Source organism: Astyanax mexicanus, chromosome 1 (genome assembly GCF_023375975.1).
Source record: "Astyanax mexicanus isolate ESR-SI-001 chromosome 1, AstMex3_surface, whole genome shotgun sequence".
NCBI classification, from domain to species: domain Eukaryota; kingdom Metazoa; phylum Chordata; class Actinopteri; order Characiformes; family Acestrorhamphidae; genus Astyanax; species Astyanax mexicanus.
The window spans coordinates 90,697,072-90,722,157 of NC_064408.1; the positions used below are offsets into that span (position 1 = coordinate 90,697,072).

Here is a 25,086-nt window from a genome sequence, read left to right on the forward strand (position 1 = left end):
TGTACATATCATCAAGCATAGATCAAACATACATTAAACAAAGCTGCTTTGAATAAAATAATCCTAAAATATTCCCATATTTCACAACTAATGTGCAGCTGTGCTGCTCTAAAACCACCAACAGAGGGCAGAAGTGATACACTTTTATTCAGGCTTAAGTTCATCCAGTACAAGTGGCAGTAAATAGACCCAGGACAGTTATTTAAATACCTCAGTGTCAGTCCAGCAGCATGTCTACACGTGCCCAGGGGATTCTCACCAGATAGAGAAAGGCTGGGTTGACCAAAAGAACAGGAACATTAGGGAAGCATAAACTCATAATTGGTACAGGAAGACAAGTGTATATAAAATGTTCCTAATTAATTATGAATGGAACTGTTTGAGGATGTTTCACTGACATTCAAATACAAGCTTATTTATATAAAAAAGAAAAAGAAAATTGCAGCTGCTTAGTGCTTTAAATGTGAATTCTGCCTATTTTTCGAAATTCTCTGCATAGTTCAGTATTTAAAATGAACACATTCAGAGTGCTATTTGGTAAGAAGAAATGCACTCACTCATACTAAAACTTGCTTAATTGTTTTTACACAAGTACACCACAAATACACACGTTATTCACTATTCAAACCCATCAGTGAACCCAAAAATGTCTTTTCACAAATGTAATGGTGATGATGGGGGTGTCACAGTAGTGCAGCTAGAACATTTGGTAAACAAACCAGATACCCAGACATGTAAACTGTAAGGATGGTTAAATATTAAGAAGATTGTAAAATTAACCAATGCATGGTGTTAACAGGAGAGCAAAAAAATACCAACTAAAATTGACAAGAGCAAACCAAAGTGAAAACCAGACTACAGTCAATAGGTAAAAACACATGTGGGTTTCAGGTGGGCATGGGCTCTGGGTGGGTTTGTACTTTTCGTTTTGTTACTGAGACCAAGTCTGGCTTATTACAGCCCGTCACTAACATCCATATGTTGGGCCAACAATGTAACCTGCAAGCAAAACTCTCTGGTTCAAAGTTGGGCTATACATACAAACCCCACATGTACATGTTGTATGGGCAAATGACCAAAACAGAAAGGGAATATCCAAGCAAGAGAAAACAATAATCAAAGCAGATATAATACACTGCTAAACAGACATTATGAGAGCTGTTGTTGGTGTATTTGTTGCACAGCTCTAGGTGTCTGGGTGTCTGTCTGTGAAGAGTTTGGCTTTTTCTGCTGTCCACATGGGTTTCCTCTGGGTACATAGGTTTAATCCCACTTCCCACCTACAGAGGGCAGGAGTGAATGTTTTACAATCTACTGTACAGAGGCTTTACTAGAAGATGAAAACTGTTAATGTGGTGAATAGGAAGACTGGAAAGGCTGGAATTTACTGGAAGTAAAGGGACATGCCTATGGACTGATAAGACAAAGATTAACCTTAACCAATGTGACAGAAATACTAAAGTGTGGAGAAAGAAATGATCTGCTCATGATCCTAAATATACCAGCTCATCTGTGAAACACAGTGGAGGTAGTGTAATAATGTGGGCTTGTATGGTTTATTAACAGGCTCATTAATCTTTATTGATGAAAAGTGAACTCAGAAGTCTACAAAAAGATTTTGTCTGTGAATTTAAAGAAAGATGAAACCAAACTGATCAGGAGATACTTCATCATGCAGCAAACACACTGCCTTGAAAAGAATCACAGAAGAAGAATGCAGATCAAATCTGCTGTCAGTGGGTTGCAGATATGATGCAGTTACTGAAAGCAAGGATTTGCAACTAAATAGTAAGTCTTATTCACTTTAATTTACCTTTCAGTAAGTTTAGAAAAAATGTGTTGGTTCTGACAGAAGGTGTTATCTGAACTGTGCATCTGATCTAGATCCAGATCTAGAATACCTGAAAATTAAAACTGCAACTTAAGTTTGTCAATTTATGTTGTTAAACCTGAAGACTCTGAATTTACACTCAATAGTTCTGAGGCTGAAACAGGTTCAGCTAGCTGTGGTGGAACTGTAGGCTGAGTTTTGAGAAATGTTAGTGTTACAGAGGGCTGCAGAATGTAATCAATGAGTCCAGCTCTCATACCCTAACATTTCCACATCCAACCAGCCTAAATACAAATGCTGTTTTCATTGGGGTGAACTGGCCTGCTGATTTTTTGGAGTGACCGTTCTGCCCGGTTTGTGTGCATGTTGATTATAAGCACTTGTGTGGAAAAGCTCTGCACAGGGAACGGCTGATCATTACACTTTCCGCATTTTAAATACACAAATCTGCTCTCCACCTTAAATAACGAGGACAGACATTACACAGCCTTGGTTTGTTTGGAAATCTGAAGTAAATTTTGTGACAGCTGCAACCACGTGCAAGATACAGTGTATACTGTAATATTACTTCTCCTTCTTATTTTACTGGCAGTCAGTGAACACAAGCAGCGGTTTCTGCAGATATCTCCCCATTCTGGTAAGTGTTCAGGGTTTTTTGCGTTTGGCGTAGAAGTGAATGGATCATTTGAGACTCTTAAGCATAAAGGAACAACATAAGTGTGACCTAAATCCAGCACACACACAAGTTCTAGTAAAATAGCAGGGCATACACAGCCAACATGCTCATGTGGGGCACACAAGCATGGGCTAGGTTTTGAATTTTACATAAAAAAATTAATATGATACAACATATCAACATTTCAGCTTGTATTTCAACCTAGACTCTGGCTGGGAATGCCACTCATCATTCATTACAGCCTCATTTAGGCCCCATATGCAGTGTATAATCAGAATTGTTTTGTTTTTTTATCCTATTTGTTTTTCCCCAATTTACAAGGCCTATCGCTAGTAATGTCCCAACACAAGTAGGGTGAAGACTAGCACATGTGAAGTCAGCCACCGCCTCCTTTTAAACTGCTGCTGATGCAGCAATACCAAGTAGCATCACAGCGCACTCAGAGGAAATCGCAGCGTCTCAGTTCTGATACATCAGCTCACAGATGCATTGTGCTGCAGACATCACCCTTTGGAGTAATGAGCAACTGTGCTCCCTCAGGACTCCAGTAGCTGATGGCAAGCTACTTCGAACGGGATTCAAACCAGCAATCCCGAACCAGCAAATAGTGGCAGTGCCTTAGTCTGCTGGACCACTCGGAGCCATGGATACCATGTTTAACCATTCCTGGTCCCATCATTGACCTTAGTAGGGCCCATCACTGACATCCATTTTAGAACTTAATTGTCTTTTTTGTTCTGGATCTTCTGTAGTGACAACGTTTTGCCTCAGTGATCTTACTGGCTTGGTTAACCACCTGGGTCAGCTTGTTTCTACACTTGTTTTTTTTATATCAAGACACAATGTTAAAACTGAGAACACTCTCAACAAGTGACCTATAAAACATGATCATAGTATTTTCGCTGTTATTAGAACTCCTTAACTTTCTTAGAAGAGAGAGAAACATTCAGCTGAAAAGTAACTCTGTTGTTAATGAATGTCCCCAAATATTTAAAATGATCTACTTGTTTGACTTCCTGCCCTATCATAAAGATTGGTTTAAACACAGACCCTATGCTGCTTACTCCAAAGCATAACTCCTGGGTCTTGCTGACAAAAGATCAAGGAAGCTGGCATCAAACAAGGTGGCTAATAATGTAAAATGCTCTCACACACACACACACACACACACACACAAAGCTTCTACTACAGATAGGGCACCCTGGTCCAACAAATATATCAATCCAACCACATTTGTGTACACACATCCACGCTGGAATTGCAGGCCAGTAGTGCCACTGGCTTTTGTCCAGTTAAAGCCGACTGGGCTGGATAAAGGGGTGTGGGTGTGGTTTCTACAGCAACTTGACACCAGCAGAACAAGTCCAGCATAAAATGCTGAAAACCTCATTATGCTCTGCTTTCTGAAGCAGTAGCCCTAAAGCTGGAGAATTTAGAGCAGAACCAAGAGTGCTTATATACATCTCTGTTTTAAAAGCATCAGTTAAATCTTCTGCTGGACAACATCTTTCCACTGCCGGACAACATCTGAGACTTTCTCATAAAGCTGTAGGAGGTTTATTCATTCCTGCTCATTCACTGAAGAGACTGGTAAGTGTGTGTTTTATACAGTTTAAGTAAAGATTTAAAAAATGCTTAATCAATATCTAATGCAAGTTGTAATTTTATGATAGAATCTTTAGATTCATTTAACTTATTTTATCAGTAGTACCAAGTAGTGAGATGCTAATCTGACCAGATATTATTTGGGTGGTGGTGAGTTCAGTTCTAAGCACAGCAGTGACACTGACTTGATAGGAGTGCGTGTGGTACAGTGGTATTAGGCACAATGGAATTGTAGACTTGCACTTTCACAGTGGCAGTGTCACTGCTAGACAGAGACTGAGAAAATATACAGACAATGTCTGCAAGGCTGTCTATAACCAACCGTGAAGCGTGGTGGAGGGTGCAGCATGGTTTGTGGCTGCTTTGCTGCTTCAGAGTGTGGATGCCATGAATAATGTTTTTAACTGTGTATTGGAACATGAAAATGTAATGACAGTAATTGAAGAACTGAAGAAAACTGAAGAATAGTTGGGTTGTGCATCAAGACAATGATCTAAAAAACAAAAGTAAGTCAACAAAGATGATTTGTGTTTGAAAGACTGAACCTGACCACTGATAAGGTGCTATGGAGAATGCCAAACACAAACTGTGCATCAGCAGAAGTGGCTCCTGCCTTTATTTATAAATACATCAGCAAGATGAAGCTACAAATGTGTCTCTGTGGTCAGAAACGGATGCCTGACTAAGAGCTAGAACAGGGGTGCTTATTCCTGGTCCTGGAGGTTAACCACCCTGCATAGTTTACCCCTCTAATCTTACACACCTGATCCAGGTAAGGCCTTCAGGCACATGTGAAAATTCTGGACTCTGCTGTGTTAGATCTAAAGTCTCCAAGGTTGTAGATCTCCAGAACCAGGTATGAATGGCTGTTGATGGGCTTAAATCTCTAACTACACCAGCGTTGTGGAACTTTGTGGAACATTGTGGAACTTGTGAATTTAGAACTCAGGCACATTATGTATATGATCTGATTGTGTATATGTATTTATGTTTGTGCTATTGAATGTCTTTTGACCTTTTTCTTTACCATTTTTACCCACAGGACCTGAGAAACTCTTCTCCAAAGTTCATCTCATAGAAGTCAAAGTTCACCTACTATGAGTCTCCTAACATGGGCGTGGCAGACAGGGCTGGCTTTAGTGGTTTTGCCTCAGAGTGTGTTCCCCATGCCCTTCTTTAACTCATCTGACCTGAGCGCTCTGCTGGAGAAGTATATGGAGGATGATGATGACGATGGAGTGACGAAACAGAGAGGAAGAAGAGCCATCAGCTCTAGCGACATGCAGGCCATCCTGGACCTTCACAACAAGCTCAGAGCTCAGGTCTACCCACCATCATCTAATATGGAGTACATGGTATGAAAACCTAGTATACTGTCGCTTACAGCCATAGTTAAGTGTTACATGTTTCCACCCTTACCACCCAAAAATAGTATAAACAAATAAACCCATTTTTTTAAACCTAATGCTTATTAGGTTTGGTGCAACACTGGAGCTACAAGGCCAATTATCATAGTATTATAAGTGCGTGCTAAAATACTTACAAGCTTCAATTACCTGTGTGGAATTGTTCAATAACTTTTAATAGACTTGCTTGTTGAGTATATACTGTTGTGCAACATAGAAACAGTATATATATGCATGTAATGAATTGTTTATTTTACATTTTTTTTGCAGTTGTAGTTGATAGTTGGATCTGGTGCACTGAAAATATGGATGACACTATAATAGGCAGCCTTTTGTACACAGTTTAGAATATATTTACCAGAATAATGCTAAATATTGTCAAACTTTCATAGTTTCTCATTGGATATTTAAATAAGTGATGATTTAAAGATGTTATATATTCCATGTGCTCCTTGGCTGCGTTACTCCAAGCTGTGTACAGAGGTGTGCAGAACAGAGGTGTAAAATGATGTTCTCATATAGATGCACCATAATGTTCCACTGCTGTAGGTCACGCTCGCAAAATAAGGATATTATAGTACATTTCAACCCTCCACTGACCTTCTGCACAGATAACACAAATCCCAACTGTAATTCTGAGAGTAATTCTGCACACGTGAAACAGCAGCCCTGAACAAGATAACGACTCTTAATGTGGGTCATGAAGAAAAGTAAAAGCTTTCAGATTCGTTTTTGAAATGAATGGATAATGTGGACTTATTCATTCGTCAGAGTTAATGGGTCCTAGTTAGCGGGCTGGCTTTGTGGCTGTGTTTAAGCAGTGTGTTCTTTGTGAATGGGAATTATCACACAGTAATACCATAAATGGACTTTATCTTCATTACTGGATGCTGTAAGAGGTGTCCAGTGGTGAGGAACAGCAGGGCTTTATAGCGTGGCGGGGTTAATGGCTGCAGACGATAATTAAGTTTAGTGAGGATTCTGCTTATTTTATAAAGCCTGAGAGTAAAAAGAAGAAACAGAAATGCTTAGTCAGCAAACTGCCGACGATGTGTCTCCTGTTACAATGGTCTGCATTCATTTCCTTCTGAAAGAGAAATAGAGTCAGTAGGGATATGTGGGTCAAGAAGAGTCATTTAGGAAAAAGAGACAGACACATTGGAAGAAAGTGGAATAAGAATATGACTATACCATAAAACCACAATGAAACCACTGATATGTGAAGTAAATAACATTAATTATGTGATTATCTATATTGGTAAAAAGTAGGTAGGATCTACATATTAAGTAGCAAGTGAACCTTCAGTTCATGGAGTTTGTGTTGGAAGGAGGAAAAATGTTTAAGCATGAGAGTCTGACTGACTTTGGCAAGATCCAGACTGTGAGGTCTAGATAACTGGGTCAGATATTCTCCAAACATCAGGCAGGTCTTGTGAGGTGTTCCTGGTATGCAGTGGTCAGGAAAGATAACCAATGAACCATAAGCAACAGGGCCATGGCACCACAAGTAAATGTAATCCATGGAAACTCCAACTCACAACTCACCGATCTGCTCCAAATATCTTTGTTACCACAGAACACTTTTAGAGGGCTTATACAACATTAGGCATATTAAAACATGTACAAAATGTCTATAAGTAAAATATTCTTAAAATGATACATATTCGATATTAAGACTAGATTTAAGAGGGTTTCATTTGCTAATTTTTTATTTTTGCAGTATGGCTTGAGCCATATTATGTTTATAGCGCAATTTAAAAAAAAAACAGTTCTTAGAAAGTGAAATGATCTAATTTCAAGGCAAACAAACAGATTGTTTCTCTGATACAAATTTTTGTCTTACTGACCATTGCAAGAGTAAGATTATTTTGCTTATTTTAGGAATAAAGACATTATTCCATTTTACTTTGAATTTTCAAAGTAATTTAAACTCAAAATAAGCACAAAAGTAACAGTTCAAGTTTTTCTGATTCTTGTTTCCGAAATTCAAGCCAGTAAATTTAGCTTAATTTAAGTTATATTTTACTCAGTTTTGGTTTTTGAGACTGCTTATTTTAAGAAATCTTACTAAGAAAAATGTGCTTGCCCCATTGGCAGATTTTTGTTTTTGCTTAATATAAGCATATATGTCTCAATTTACCTATATTTGGCTAGTTTCAATGGATTTTTGTCTATACAAGTAATGAAATTATACAGTTGTTAAGTAGTTGTTAAGCTACACTCCAGTGTTAGGATATCAGGAGGGTGACATAATATTGTGAGAATCCTTCACTTAAACTTATCTAATTATCCCCCTCACTCCCTACATAAGTCACTATTTCAGCAAAGAATGTGCAATTACCACATTTTCTCTACATTTCCTACAATGGTTTGCCAGTACAGAACAGTTCTAAAATCTGGAGACTCAAAGTTAAACAAATGTACTTTGTACATCAAAAGTTTTCCACAATAATTGGTACTTCTCTGGACACATCATTTAGCAAATCATCAGATGAAATCAAACTGATATCCAATTCCCTAACACATGCTGCGCTTCATTATGCAGTATTAACCTTATTATTACTATTGTTATACAGTAGTTCACAACTTTCTGAGCTCTCATTATTCCTGCAGTCCCACTGATATCTATGCTTGGTTTACATCATTTATAAATACAGACTTTATACAGGCTTATTAAATACAATGAATGCTTGCACACTGAAATGACTGTGCATGTTTAACAAACACAGTTGAATTGGTTAAGGTACACCGAGGTTTGTTTTATGTCACGCTTTGGATAATTCTACATTTCACTGATAGCTTTGAACTGGTTCACCCTTCAAGCTTTTCTCCTGGCCCTCTGCCTATTCCTCTCTCTGTGTGTGGAGAGAGAAAGTGTATGTGTGGAGAGAGAGAGAGTGTGTTCGTGTATAGAGAGTGTGTGTGGCTCAAACAGGAGCAAGACACAAGAATGTAGTGATATTCTGATTAACCTCTTCTTGTCTAGAACATGGTCATGCATGGCTCACATTTAGAAGTCCTTTATTTTTTCTGGCAACATTCTGTTCACTTTTTGACAGATGTTAAATGTTTGATTTCTATTTCAAACTTTCATTTTAAAAGAATGAATTTTTAATTATTCATTCATTTTAGCCAACACACTTATGTGGTTGAAACATGGCTGGAACATGGGCTAGGTGGGTTCCAGGTGGGCATGGGCTCTTAGTGGATATGTATATATGTTGCTACTGGGACCCAAATGGGGTTCCCAAATAAACATCATTGATACATCCACCTTAATCTCATATGAATCCAATCTGCTGTGTCTGATCCACTCGTCCTAGTGGATCAGACACACATTAACACACATTAACACACCACCACTATGCCAGTGTCAAGGCATTGTTGATAATGACCCACCACTCAAATACCAGCTGCTCTGTGGTGGTCATGTAAGGTCCTGATGATTAAAGAACATAGAGACAGGAGGATAATAAAGTATGAGGAGAAACATATTATGGAACTGTACTCATAGAACTACCAAGTCAAAGTCAAAGTCAAAGTGGTTTTTAATGTCATTTCAGCTATATACAGAGTACACAGTGAAACGAAACAACGTTTATGGTGCACATAAACACAGTGTAGACAGAACAATAGTGCAACAGTACAAAAGTGCAGACAGACAATACAACACCATACAGACAAAGAATAATAAATAACAAGACAGTGTGCAAATTTTGCAGTGTGCAAAAAAGACCAGGTGAGGTAGTAATTACTCTATTACACAGTGTGCAATAGAGTCCAGTGAGGTAGTAGGGTTTTTAGTGCTTTCCATTTTCTGGGGTAAGTGGGGTAAGAGTGTGTGTGCATGTTCAGAAAAACCATCAGTTCAGTCTCTGCAGTTAAGGAGTCTGATGGCTTGGGGGAAGAAGCTGTTGCAGAATCTGGTCGTGCTGGACCGGATGCTGCGGTACCTTCTTCCCGAAGGCAGGAGGGAGAACAGTTTGTGTGAGGGATGGGTGGGGTCATTCACAATGCTGGTTGCTTTGCGGATGCTGCGGGTGGTGTAAATGTCCGTGATGGAAGGGAGAGAGACGCCGATGATCCTCTCAGCTGTCCTCACAATACGCTGGAGGGTCTTGCGGTCAGAGACGGTGCAGGTCCCAAACCAGGCAGTGATGCAGCTGCTCAGGATGCTCTCAATGGTCCCTCTATAGAAGAGTGTGAGGATGGGTGGAGGGAGACGGGCCTTTCTCAGCTTCCGGAGGAAGTAGAGACGCCGCTGGGCTTTCTTGGCTGTAGAGCTGGTGTTCAGGGTCCAGGTGAGGTTATCTGCTAAGTGGACACCAAGGAACTTGGTGCTCTTAACAATCTCCACAGAGGACCCGTCGATGTTGAGTGGAGAGTGGGTGTGTTGTGCTCTCCTGAAGTCAACAACCATTTCCTTTGTCTTGTCCACATTCAGGTGAAGGTTGTTGACTGTACACCAGTCTGTCAGCCGCTGCACCTCCTCTCTGTATGCTGACTCGTCGCCTTTGGTGATGAGACCCAGCACGGTTGTATTATCGGCCAGGATCCAGTTGCAGAGGGGGGTGTTGAGGCCGAGCGAGCTTAGCTTCCTGATGAGGTTCTGTGGGATGATGGTGTTGAATGCTGAACTGAAGTCTATAAACAGCATTCTGACGTAAGTGTCCTTCTTCTCCAGGTGGGTGAGGGAGAGATGAATGTTGGTGGTGATGGCATCGTCCGTGGAGCGATTGGGACGATACGCAAACTGCAGGGGGTCCAGTGAAGAGGGCAGTTGTGTCTTGATGTTCCTCATGACTAGCCTCTCGAAGCACTTCATGATGATGGGTGTAAGTGCAACGGGACGGTAGTCATTGAGGCAGGACACTGTGGACTTATTGAAATAAAAAATGGTGTGCTTATTATTGATTTAAACTTAAAACTCAATTATTTTGGACATTTCAGAAAATGTTGTCCAATTGATTCCACTTAGACTAAACCACAGGGTGGTTTGACTCATAGCTGCCTGTAGATGCAGGAACATATTGTTGCTGTCTTATTAAAAAAATACAAGTATCTCATTTTCAGTAGTTTTATAAGGCTGGTTTATACTTCTGCGTTGAGTCAACACATGACCTACACAGCTGTGCATATTTATTCTTCTGCGTTTGTGTATCTGCAACTTACTGCATTGGTTTGCAGTTTAACCACATAGTGGGTAGGTGTGGGTAGCAACACAAGGCTCAGTGGACCAATCACAGATGATACTGTCAGCATCACGTGATGCATAGTTACATTTCTTGGGTAGGTGCGTGTCAGGCTTGGGCGTAGGGTATGCGGCGAGTCACTGGGTATGTGTAGGCTACAGTGAAAATTTGATTCAGAAGTATTAATTGGCCTTTAATTTACTACATAATTTAAACAAATGAACTGTCCCTTACACTCAAAACTTCTTGGCGAATGGACCAATAGAAATTCTCCAAAATTACCTAAAATAAACTCTTTTTACTGACTTTTTATTGACTTCTATTGAAAGTTAAGAAGGTTTTCAGACTTACGCTGCCTCTCTCTCTCACTCAGGCTGCCCCCCCCCCCCTTTCTGTCCTGAGATATTATAATACAGTAAAAAAGCTCTAGTCTGCCTGATCTAAACCACACTACACTATTATTACTGCCCCCCTCTTAAAAATACAGCTAATGATTGACACCTCTAATATAATTAAATTAAATTTTATCAGTGTAATGATGACATGCATAAAGCAACATTCATAGGAACAAATATTTGTAGTTTAAGCACAAGTAATGATGTTTGTTAACAAATAATAATAAAGTGCCACAAACATGCTCATTGTTTGTTTCAACAAGATCCAAAAACATTGAGTCTCTCCTGGTGACAAAATGAGAAAACGATGACTCATGTTGGCTGTTCAATAAATATGTTGTGGGAGAATATTTACCATTTTGGGATTGGATACAATTTAGAAAAAGGTATTGAAAAAAGAGTATTGTTTGGGTATACTACCGAATATTGGTAACGGTATCGAAAATGTTTAAACAATACCCAGCCCTAATGAACAATCCATATAATAGCAGTTTTTACTACTGGTGAAATACACATTGTTTCACACTGAATATGGGGTACAGGTTGTGTAATGTCAGTTAGATCTTGTAGAATATTTTGTCTATCTTCCCATAATAAAACCTAAATAATGATATTTAGTATATAAAAACAAGCAGACAGACACACTATAATACATGTGTAAGTACACTCACCCTATTACACACAAGTCAAATTTGATGTTGATACAATTACATAACCTGTGCAACTGTAATGAATCTGAAGAATGTGTACTTCATCAGTAGTTACACTGTTGTTACAGAGATTGTTAATGTGTAACTACATGGTTATTAGAGACACTTCTTACGTAAAGTGGGACCACAGTTTGTGTGGTGTGATAGAGGTAAATGCTTAACAGAAATTGCTGCAAAATCCTGGACAGTTTCAGCAGTTTAGAAATCCAAAGCTTCACATGTCAGTGAACCTCTAGTCCATGCATGACATTAGGCATCGTGCCAGTAGGTTTATGGGTTTGTGTTTATCTGCTCCAGAGAGTTCTGTTCTGTTGGTAATATAATATTCTATAGAGACTGGACAAGCTGTAGCTGTGTGTGTGTGTGTGTGTGTGTGTGTGCATTTGACAGTGTGTCAGCAATACTTGCAACTTAAAGAAGCTGAATGCATTCATTACATTGCATTCTCTTATTGTACCAACTAATTATTTGCCATATTTGCAGGTGTTTAGAGAAACATGTCTTCTTGAGATTTGAGAGCTGAATGCTGAGTGTGTGTTCATGCGTGTGTTCTGTGTGCTGAAATGTGGATGTAAAATCACTGTTTGCACAGCCTCAGCAGGGGAGGCCCCCCAAACCCGCCGGCCACTTAGCCTGGGACTATAAAAAAACAAACCCCTCACTGCAGGCTTTCACACTCATTCACACACTGCTGTTTATTTCATTTAACACCTCATTTGCATCGCGTGTGTTTTTTATTATCTGGTAACATTCCAAAAAAGCACAGAATTCCCGAAGACCCGTGGGAGAGTGTTTCTCCATTCAGCAGGGAAACAGTGAGCAAGTGTGTGAATGAGAGTTAGTATCGATGCAGGTGTGCACGTGTGTGTGTGTGTGTGTGTTTGTGCGTGTGTGTGTGTGTGTGAAGAAAGAAAGGCAGGCGTACAGCGAGTAACAGAGGTGGAAAAACAGAACAAAAAAACAAAAAAGAAAAAAATCTAAATGTTATACGAAGAGGAAATGTGTCAGAAATAAGTAGCCAATCATCCAAATAACAGCTCAAGACCAGTGTTTACTTGTAGCTGATTTTAGATGGTCTAAACTGGTGTTTGATAGTTTGACAGTAATTTGCTTTTAAGACTTAAGATTGATTAGATTTAAGATTGATAGATTAGCTGGTCTGTCAACAAAATCTACTTGACCATGATGGCTGTCAAGCTCCATACTGGTTCACTAGATGGTCAAGCTGGTCAAGCAGTGGTTCTCACAGAACCACCTCAACTATTGCATATGCACTTCTGTGAACCAAGGTTATTAAAGTGAAGGACAGCGATCCCTAGAGGTACTTAGTATATAGACATTCAGGCCACAAGCTTTTCCTTTTTCTGAGCCACTACATACTTATATACACAGATATAGAGCAAAAAGAAACAAGATATGAGACATGCCAATAATCATTTATTTAATTAAAAAAAAAGTGAATAATGTGAACATCATCTAACTTTAGATGAAAACTGTACTCTCTTTTTCAGAGTTTTAGCTAAACATACTGTGAACTGTGGAATAAAATCATAAGTTCAAACTTGCATTGCACAATATAGTAAAAAACTTCCATTGTGACATTATACTGCTCTGTATTTTAAGTAAAAACAGCACCAGTCAAAAGTTTGGACACACCATCTCATTCACTGTTTTCTTTATTTATTAATTTAAGTTATTTTCTATATTGTAGATTAAGATTAAAGACATAAACATAATTAACTGACAGATAAGGAATTACATAGTAAAATAAGCTGGAGCTCCACAGCCTGAAGGAAAAGCAGCAACTCTTGTTCAGCACCTCCAGGAACTCCTTTAAGACACTGAGAAAACTATTCCAGGTGACTCTCCTTTATGAAGACACTGAGATTAAAATACCAAAAGTGTGCAGATCTGTCCTTAAAGATACATGTAATATTTAGTAGAATCTATAGTATAAAACATATTCTGGTTTGTTTAACACTTTGTGCTTCTGTATAGCTTTAACACATACACATAGCTTGTATATTACATTTACATAAAAAATATCATAAAAAGAAAGAAAACACATTGAATGAGACTTTTGACTGGACCTGTTCCACTGATTTTGATAGAAGTCAATGATCCAACATGCCATGGCAATAAATTCTGTACTCATTGTTTCCACAAATAAAGCAAAAATAAAATGCACAGATACACAGTAAACTGTGCAATTTTGCTGTGTATCAAGCAGAAAAAGCCCAATGAGTTTGATGAAATTTGCTTTGTTACATTGCACATCCTGAATTGTGACTGAGGCTGAGAATAAAGTAACTATCAACAGGAATAATTAGATATCTTAGCATAATACTGTTATAACATTAACACCACCAATTATAATATGACTTACATATCTTCAGCTACAGTGGCAGCTATGGGAGACAGTATATTTGGCATCGGTTCTTAAAGGTTAGCCATTTTGACGACGGCTAAGCTGTTATGGGTTGATAACTGGGATCGAGCAGGCAGATCTTGTTGGAGTTTTTTTTGGCATGCAGTGTTTAGTTCGTTTCCAAAAGTGCTCCATAGAATGAGAACGAGTCCTGGGCACCCAAGGCTTATTGATGTGATTAATAGAGGATCCACTTCCTACAACAGATCTGCTGCTTGATCTGCTGCCAGATAACACAAAACACCTGTTCAGAAATCTTGTGTAGTCCATGCCTCGAATGGTCAGAGGGACCCTCTCAGTACTAAACAGGTGGTGCTAATCTACTGGCTGATGATATATTCAGTGCTCTGTTAAATGCTTCTGGTAAATGCTTTCTGCAGTGGTCACTTCTGGTTCTTCCATGCTATTAAACCCCCCCAACTAGCACTGCAGACCTGCAGGCATCCGGTTTGCAAGTATCACAGCAGGATTAATGTTTTATGGTGGTCTTTATGGGGGCAGCAGCTGATTTACAGAGAGTTATTAGTTCAGATTTATGGTTAGTTTGAGGTTTGGGACATTCAGGACTGAAAGTGTGAAATGTGTGCACTGGGTGACTGCACTGGTCTCTGCCTGCACTGGCTAATGTGAGAGTTCTGTATCAAACCCAAAGAACCCCAAACAGCTCTGTTTTTGGGTAATTGTCAAATCCTGTGTCTAACATAACGCTGTTATGTATTGAAACACCTCCTTATACTTTTTTTTTAATTATCTCTAAATCATTGGGATGGATGAAAATAATTCACTTCATATACAGTACCAGTCAAACATTTGGACACACCTTAGATTCAGTTCCTAAATGTTCTGCATTTTAAAGACGTCTAAACTATGAAGAAAAAGCAATGGAATTATTTAGTACACAAAAAAATGTTAAACAAAGCAGAATATCTTTTATATATTAGATTCTTTAAAGTAGCACCTCTCGTCTAAATGACAGTTTTGCACATCCCTGCATTTTCTCAGTCAGCTTTACGAAGTAGAGTCACCTGGAATATCTTTCAGTTAACAGCTGTGCTGAACTTGTCAAGAGTTACTTACTTGAATTTTTTGCCTCTTAATGTGTTTGAGAGCATCAGTTGTAAAGTTGTGAAGAGGTAGAGTTGGCATACAGTGAATAACTCGATTTTATTAATGTTCTAATCCATATTATGGCAGGAATTTCTCAACTAAGTAAAGAAAAAAATACTTTAGGAAATGAAGGTCAGTCATTCTGAAACATAAGTTCATTAGAGTTATATCAGCCTCATAAACCACCAGTTAACATCATGCCAGATTAGAGCACCTAAATGCTTCACATTTTGAGTTTTTTAGTTTGTTTAACACTTTTAAGTTACTACATGATTCCTTATGTCTTCCTTCATAGTCTGGATGTCTTTACTATTCACTTACAGTGTAGGAAAAACATAAATATAGAACATATTAAATAAGAAGATATATCCAAACTGTTGACTGATACTGTATATGAACTTAAATATGTGCTATATGAAACATGAAGCAAAAGTAAAAGTATTGCAGTATAATAGGCCTAACTCTGTTCCATTAAGGGTTAAAGAAGGAGCAGAATGTGGGTCAGCTGCTTGAAGAAACATGTCTTTTCTTCTGAGCGGACCAGGAGAGGAATGAGAAATTTACTTTCCAAACAGAAACTATGCCCACAGAACAAACAAAACGTGCACAGGAGAAAAGGAAAGTTGATGTGCACCTAAAATCAGTGTGCAGGGAAAGCAGTAAAGCAGCCTAGTCAAGAGATACAAGAGTCCATATACACAAGTCTATTACTGAACAAGTCCACTGTTTTAAGGAAGTGTGTGCAATAAATCCATGCTAATTAGTGATGTACACACTTTTAATACTTGATAGTCTTTTAACATGTCTTGGATGATTGGTTATATTTGGGGTAGAAGGACTGAAAAAAGTTTGTATGCACTCATCGTGGAGAAGAATATCAAGTCAAAGATGGGCTTTCAATAAAATGGACTGTTCAGAAATAAACATCAAGATTTTACGTCTCCAAACCCCAAAAAGTGGGGATGCTGTGTAAAATGCAGATAAAAAAGTAATTAATGTAATTAAAAACAGAATGCAATAATATCTTATATTACAAAAGTTTAGTCATAATAAAACACAGAAAACAGATTATAAGCGGATACTGAGACATTTGACTATTTTATAAAAAATATTAACTCATTTAAAACTTGATGGCAGCTACAAATCTCCAAATATTCGGGACAGTGGCAACAAAATGATTGAAAAGTATGTAGTACTAATGAGAAACTTGTAGGAGCAATGTGTAACTAACTCACTTGACTGGGTATCAAACAGCATGGGAATGTCCAAGAAACTCAGTGAAGAATGATAGTAGATTTACTGTATTATAAGTCAAAAATGACTCTTAGAGGCATTCCTAAACAAATACAGATTCCAGGGTTGTTTGTTTAAACAGATGTAGGGTAGTATAAGTTCTTGGGAGGAGGCTTCTGAAGGATTTGATTACCAAAAACACTGTAACAGCTGTTAAACATGGTGGTGGTAGCATCATGCTCTCTGGCTCTTTTGCTTTTATGGAACTGATACTTTGCACAAAACGGATGGAAACACGAAAAAGGAGGAATATTTCAAACCAATGATTCTAATCTTTAAGCACATGTTTTGCTGTTCTCCTTTTCCCAATTCACCTGATTCATCTAACCAAATAATAATTAATCATTAGTCATATTAATGGTTGTTTAAATGCAGGAAAACCACTAAAATGTGCTTGGTGTCTCCAGGACCATGGCAGATTTAACTGTTCCAACAGGACAATGACAACAAACACACATCAGAGGGAGCAGTTGTAAAATCGCTATATGTAGCAGACTAAGCTGTATCCTGTTGTTTTTGACTCTCCAATTGGTTTAAACTCTTCAACAAATAGAAAAAAGGTGTTAAGACACTGCATCACACATTTAATTAGAAAAGTAAAGATAAAAATTCATTTTTATGTATTAGGCCCATTAAGGAACCTGAATAATCATACCCCTTTAATTTCCGTACACTAGCTGCTCTATCAGCAAGGTCACCACATTGTTGTTTTTAAATCACAAGCCGTTCCCTTAAACAAAGTCTGCAGAGGAACTCGCTCATTTCCCAGTCTGACTGCAATAAAACCCGTCACACCCCGGCTGTCCAGGGTGGGATTTCAGGATATTAAGGGAATATCAGGCTGGGAAGCAGCATTCCGTATCAGTCTAGTGTCAGCTTTGTTTGTTTAGTTTATCAGTGATATCCTCCTCCAAAAAAATGGCCTCCAATTAAAGTGTATTTCTCAAACTGTGGACCATGCTGGCCTTCTTATTTAAGGAGTTATAACCTATCATTATACACACATATAAATACAGCGCTCTCCCTGAAGGATGACATTACATTCCATTAGCTGCGTATAACTTCTAGTGTTTCACATGCCCAGTGCAAATCCAGCAGAGCTACAATTAATGTAACTGAAGCAGAAAGTAACTCAGCTAAAGAAAACCATCATTTTAAAGCCTCAGCTGTGTCTATCTTTGGTTAAGTTTATATAGCTAACAATTCATCATATAGTGTGAGAAACCACACAAACAAGTATGTTAGATAATACTAAATAACTTATATTTTAAGAAGAATGTGTAACAATTTTGGGGCTTGAGTTTAGACTGTTGTGATATAAAAAGTCTAAAAGTAAAATAATGTAAGGGGGAAAATGTCATTAAGGACAAAAGCTTAAGCTGCAATACAGATGTTTATAGTGCACTAGCCCCCCCTTCCCAACCTTCCCAAAACACATTTTTCTAAAAGCCATAATAACTACAATGTTAAATTTGTCATGGTGAGCACAGAATGCAGACACATGCAGATACTGATAAAAATGTGTTTATTATAAAATAAACAGATGTAGGACGTAGTCGATACAGAAAAATGGGTAATCACCAATAACCAGAGCAATGAAGACAAAACCATACCATAAATGAGAGACAGTCCAGAGTTCATACACGAGAGATCCAATCGGCGTCGAGAAAACAAAAGCAAGGTCATACACAAAATAAACTGAGACAAGAGATAAAGTAACGCTTTGTAAAGAGGAGAACCTACAATACGCGGCGTGGGTGTTTGTGTGGAGTGCTCTTATATAGTGCCAGTAATCAGTATTCGGGGCTTCCTGGAGGAAGCAGGTGAGGTGTCACGTGACCAGATGAGTGCGTGATGTCAGTGGGTAGTGCATTCTGGGTAATGTAGTTGTTAACCTGAGAACCTCCGTTAGAGCTGGGTGTGGAAGGGACAGAGGAGCTAACAGCACCAGACGTGACAAAATTAATATGTTGATGTTGAATAAATTGGGATGCACTAGGTTCCCTGTTTTAGCTGCACATGTACCCATTAAAAATGAATGCCTTTTATTTGAATGTAAATATATGAAAGAAGCTTAGTTGGGATATTTTACTCGAGTTCTCTTGAGTCTCTGCACAGATGATCTTCATACTAGGCTACATATGTTTGCTAGGAGTTAGACGTGACAGGTGCAGGTGTGATGGAATGTGTATAAATCAATATGGTGTCAGAATGCTATCTGTTTTACTTCTCATCCATCCAATCAAATTCTCTGGATGGAGAGATTTATCTGGATATTTATAGGATATTTATAGGAAACATCTTTTTGTACGACATTTAGCATTATTATGTATGTATATATGCACAGATTACAAGTTACAGGTTTAAGTAAAGATCTGTGTCATTTAGATCAGCTATTACTCTACCAACCAACCTCACTCAGCACCAAGGAATATGGTAACTGTCTCTTATAGCCAACAAAAACGAGGCTAGAAAGTTGAAAGATGTGCACACAATGAGGCAGAAAGATGACCACACACAGCAGGTCAATAAGACAAGATAAATGTGTGTGTGTGTGTGTGTGTGTGTGTGCAGGTGTGGGACACGGAGCTGGAGCGTTCAGCAGAGGAGTGGGCTGAGACCTGCCTTTGGGAACATGGTCCAGCTGGCCTCCTGCCTCAGATCGGACAGAACCTGGGAGTTCACTGGGGGAGGTCTGTTACGCAAACTCACACACACCAACAGATATTCAGTTTTGTACATGAAAGTTTGGACAGCCCTGCTTATGTTATGTTTTTGCTGATTTTCTAAATATAGAAAAGAACAAATCTTCTTTAGGAAACAAATGTACAAAATAACTATTTTGCACATTATAGACACTGGGCCCTAACTTATACTCTGTAGAATTCATTGCTACTTCACACTTTTGGCGTATTGCTATCTTGGCAATGGAAAACACAGATGCACCACTGATAACAGTAAACAGTCAGATGTTCATGGCTATCTTTTATGCTTAACGCACATACACCCACAAGGACATGCAGCAGTGCACAAACCCAACTTTTATATCAACAATAAACAGAATACTAAATAAAAATCATTGCGGTCCCTGTAAAACAATGATCTGCTCAGCACTTTCCTCTGATGAGGCACGCATAAGCGTTGCACTATTAAAATAGCAATCTTACAAAGTCAGAACGCACCTGACTTCTAAAGTAAATGGCAAGTGACACACTGATTGGTTTATTTCACTTTACACCCAAAGCACATCCATGATTAATTAACCCTTGTATGGTGTTCATATTTTTGTTACTCAGACAGTGTTCATGGGTCTGGTGGACCCGCTGCATTTTAATGTTTTAAATTCTGCAAAATTATGGAATAGGTCCAACTTCGTTCCATTTTTCTCTAAAAACAGGCCTTCCCTCTAAATAAGTGCAATTCAGAATAATGTTTTGAATGGAATCTGGGATAAAAAGCTAAAAAAAAAAAGACTTGATGTCCTGTACCGGGGAAACTGCCATTCGACAACCCTAGTCACATTCTTATCACACTGGGCAGCTATGCATGGTGGCTCATTTTTTGGGCAAAAGAGCATTAAATTTCTGACAGGTATCCATTAAATTCTACAACAATATTACAACCTGGTACAGGAACAACAGGGGCAGAAACAAAACACACACAAACTACACACCCAGACAGGAGGAGAACAGAGTACACACCTTTGTTTGCCCCGGGTCCAGTAGACCCGAACATCCTGTATGTAATATAAATGTGTAGGGGGGGTGTACAGTGTGTGTTCATCAAAAATGTGTTCTGATATATGTTTTTCACAGAAAATGACCCAAAGCCAATAAGTTTGAGTTAGAAATAATATTTAATTGTATAATTTTTCCTTTGATAAAAAATGTAAACGGGTCCCACAGACCCGAACACCACACAAGGGTTAAGAGAAATAGTACACACCTTTTGAGCCATGCATAGAGTACCATTAAAAGATACAAAAATATGCGTAAGTTAGCTCTTGTGTTTATTTACATTTGCATAATTAACTATACAGCAATCGACTACGGGTGCTCACATTTCTGGAACACTATATTATTATTGGGTAAGGCTTCTTTTGCTTGTTTTAGTTCTTAATGGTATGGATTTCACAAGATTTTGGATATTCTACTGTGATAATCTGATTCATGTTAATATGAGTGAATCATGCAATTTCTGCAATTTTAGAAGCTCTTTTATGATGTGATCTATTCAGATCTATTGACCAGGAAGAGCATTGAGGAACAATTAAAGCACTGTCACATTCATAAAACCAGTCTGAGATGACTTGTGCTTTTGCTGACATGGTGCATCATTATGCTGATGATTAATGTAATCTGACCTTGAAGGAATGCATATAGTAAGCAATTCTGCCTATGCATTCTGGGCAGACAGAAATGCTAATTTAGTAATGTTTAATGATGGTAATGAGAGGAATGTGTCACAGGACAGAGCACAACACCCCACTGATGAAACAAGTGTGTATACAGGAGCTGCACAGTGGGCAGGGAGGCCATATTGACCCCTGTACACCAACAGAATTACCTGCAGTAGGAATTTAAGTGTTGGAACTGTTCCTCAGATAGCTGGATGAAATCATAATGGTGGTCATAATGTTTAGACTTTCCAGCTAGCATTCTAATGTGAGCATGGTCTCTAAATGGGTTTGTACATGTGATTTTACTGGGACGGAGCTGGGCTTCCCAAATGGGTCTCATCATTACAGCCCAACTTAATAATTCAACATAGCCAACATAGAACCCTTGGTTCTACAAAACTGTTTTCTGATTCCAAGTCGGCTGCCCTCTCCACACTTACAAAAGTATTCATACCTCTTGAACTTTTCCACATAAAACCATGTGATTTTAAGTGACAGACCAACACAAGGTAGCACATTTCCTTATTCCCTGTCCTTGCTGAAGAATACCATTCCCACAACATGATGCTGTCACCACCATGTTTCGCAGTAGAGATGGTATGTTCATGGTGATGGGCAGGGTAATGTTATTTTTCTGCCACACATTGCAGTTTGCATTAAGGTCAAAAAGTTCAACATTGGTCTCATCTGACCACAGCACTTTCTTCTGCATGTTTGCTGTGTCCCCTACATGGCTTGTGGCAAACTGCAAAAAAGCATTTCTTATGTATTTCTTTTAAAAAATGGTTTTCTTCTTGACACTCTTCCATAAAGGCCAAATTTGTGAAGTATATATGACTTATAGTTATCCTGTAGACAGATTCTCCCACCTGAGCTGTGGATTTCTGCAGCTCCTCCAGAGTGACCATGGCCCTCTTGGTTGCTTCTCTGACCAGTGCTCTCCTTGCTCGATCTGTCAGTTTGGTTGAATGGCCATGTGTTAGTAGGTTTGCAAGGTTTGCAGTAAATTTAAAAAACATATGTAATGTATTTTTGCTCTACTTCACGCACTACTTTGTGTTGGTCTATTACCTAAAATCTCATACAATACATTTAAGACTGTGGTTGTAAGGAGACAAAATATGAAAAAGTTCAAGCGGTATGACTCAAACACAAACACACAACAAATAATGTAAGTTCAGCCTGATAAAAGTATGTTTCCTAAAATGAAAAACTGGCACTTACTAGTTTTAGTTCATTTATTAAAAAACTAGTAAACAAATAAATATATGCAGTAATTCTGATTTGAAATGTCAGCTCTAATCACACGACTGCCTACATGTCTAATCTGCACTTCACTACACTGCTTCCAGCCTGTGATTAAGGTGTCTGATTCATCATGTCATTCATCTGGGTGTGCATTTCTCTGCTTTCACTCTTTAGGTACCGGCCCCCCACCTCTCATGTGCAGGCGTGGTATGATGAAGTGAAAGACTACTCCTTCCCGTACCCTCAGGAGTGTAACCCTCACTGCCCGTTCACCTGCACAGGCCCAGTCTGCACTCACTACACTCAGGTATACACTCCGCGTCTTATCTTCAGGGCTAATGCTGAGTAATCCCATTACAGCTCAAATACAGCAGCGCTCCACCTTGTATTGGTAAGAACGGCATGATTAATGCGGGGATTACCCAAATAAATACGATTAGGCATTAAACACTGCCAAAGCTGCAAGCATGAGTAATTAAACCCACTAAGTGTTCTGTACTGTAGCGTTTACACTACAGGCCAAAATGTGGGGAAGCCTAGCCTTTCAAAATGTTTTAATCCATTCATGTACAATAACTAAATTAGTGAGATACTGAAAAATGACACACAATGTGTTCTGATTGGTTTTAAGTGTAGTTTAAAGAGCTACGCCCATATGATCAAATTATTTACTGTAATGATTAGCGGTGCGAATATCTGATTTGATTATGATATAGAAATCTGCAATACGATTATAAATTGATTATCAATGCATCTTGATGCATATTTTTTTCTATACAGCATTTGGAAAGAGGTTAATGCTACTTTTAAAGTAAAGTATCTGTAGTGATTCACAATTAATTTATTTTCAGTGCCTTTTATATATTAAATCAAATTGAAGCAATATGAAATAAAAGCGATAAAAGGCCAACATTTGAGAGCAAACATCTCAGCATCACACAGAAACAACAAAAAAAGGAAAAAAAAGTGCACATATAGCAGCATGCTTGTAGTAAATTAATATATTTCATCAAATGCTAACATCTAACCAACAGTATGTGCAATGCACAATAAATCTGACAACAGAACTTAAAATAATATGCTGTACCAAAACCACAGCTTTCACTCATATGGCTCTCCTTCACTGCTCTTGTTTGGAGCACATGTGACTGTAGTTTCCAATAATCACTGATAGTTATGCTAGTGATGTTCAGTTACTGTGCCATACAATTCTGTGGCAGTAGAAGTTCATGCATCATGAGTTACAGCGACCCTACCTGTGACTTCAGTGCTTCCTAGCAGCAGTGCAGCTAGCCTAGCGGGCCAGTAGTACGTGCAACATGAAGCAAAACCCATATTTAATTTTAGTTTGACGCAACACATATTGTGTGTTATTTTCAAAGATGCTGAAGTGTACAATTCTGTTATGTACAATTCTGAATTCCACATTTTGCCTATTTGTCCACATTTCCGTCTCCCCCATTAATGATTAAGTATGAGATAACTCTTTTACACAGCTGTTTTATCTTGACTTTATCACTGCATGAAATGTATTGTAATATAATTAAAAATAAGAAGCAATTATTTTGAAAAATGCAACATAATTCATGCCGTTTCAAAAAAGAACAATCTATCTTTAAACCTTAACAATGCATTATATGCTAAGAGTTAACAATGGCTAATTTATCTACTATTTATTCATTATTTACAGCTTGTTTGGGCAACCAGTAGCCGAATTGGATGCGCCATCAATGTGTGTTACGATATGAACGTGTGGGGACAAATCTGGGCAAAGGCTGTTTACTTGGTTTGCAATTACTCACCAAAGTAAGTACTTTTCTGTTCATGTCCTGCAGATTTACATCTGATTACTGATGGTTTATTATAGTGTGTAGTGTATAATGTTTATATTTTGTATGTAAAGAAGGATTATTGTATAAAAAATAAGTTTCTATAATAAGTTTCTCTAGTAACATTGTACACATTAACAATCCAAGTAATAACAGTGAAACTACTGGTAAAGTACACATTGGTTATGTAATTGCATATTTTTCAGAATTAATTTTCACATGAGTGTATAATAAGTTAAAAGTGTATATAATAATAATCCTCCAACAGCTATTTAAAAACTAAAAATCATTATTCAGATTTCATTATGTCTAACTGAACTTTATACACATATGTAATTAATCTGTAGCAAAGCATATTTCACCCCTGTTAATACATAGATTGTTAATGTGTAACTACACTGTTAATAAAAGGCTCATTATAGGGTGAGGCAAACAATTTAGAATTTATGTAATAAGTAATAGTTAGTAACTGTTTTAATACAGCTTTTTGTTAAGCAATGAAGTTTAATAACACAACAGGTAAAAGTTACTTTAATATTGATTAATATTGCTCATATATCCAATTATTCCATCAAATTGTGTCCTATGTATTAATTGTTTAGAGGGAACTGGTGGGGACACGCACCCTACAAACACGGATCGCCATGCTCGGCCTGTCCACCCAGCTACGGTGGAGGCTGCAGGAACAACCTTTGTTACAAAGGTATATCACAGCTAAATACCACTTACAGAAACATCTACCCTCTTACTGATCATTTTATTATAAACCCTATATCTCTTACTCACTGGTCACATGATTAGAAACAAGACAAAACAAGACAACTCTTATTTGGACACATTTGGAACTTGACCTTCACCTTTAACCATTTGTGCAGTGAACACACACATACACAATAGAGAGCACACACACACACACACACACACACACACATTGGACAGTGAGCACACATGCAGTGGACACACTGCA

At 38.2% G+C, this 25,086-nt stretch overlaps 1 protein-coding gene across 1 annotated transcript in view; it reads left to right on the forward strand.

Moving 5' to 3' along the window:
- Window positions 1-3,890: 3,890 nt before the first annotated feature.
- crispld1a (cysteine-rich secretory protein LCCL domain containing 1a) overlaps window positions 3,891-25,086 on the forward strand; it is a 32,251-nt gene continuing 11,055 nt past the window's right edge. Inside the window, exons 1-6 of the mRNA XM_049485467.1 lie at window positions 3,891-4,097; window positions 5,155-5,467; window positions 19,218-19,336; window positions 22,465-22,597; window positions 23,981-24,096; window positions 24,722-24,822. Of these exons, the coding sequence (XP_049341424.1) occupies window positions 5,210-5,467; window positions 19,218-19,336; window positions 22,465-22,597; window positions 23,981-24,096; window positions 24,722-24,822 (727 nt within the window). The 5' untranslated portion in view covers window positions 3,891-4,097; window positions 5,155-5,209. The remainder of the gene's footprint in view (window positions 4,098-5,154; window positions 5,468-19,217; window positions 19,337-22,464; window positions 22,598-23,980; window positions 24,097-24,721; window positions 24,823-25,086) is intronic.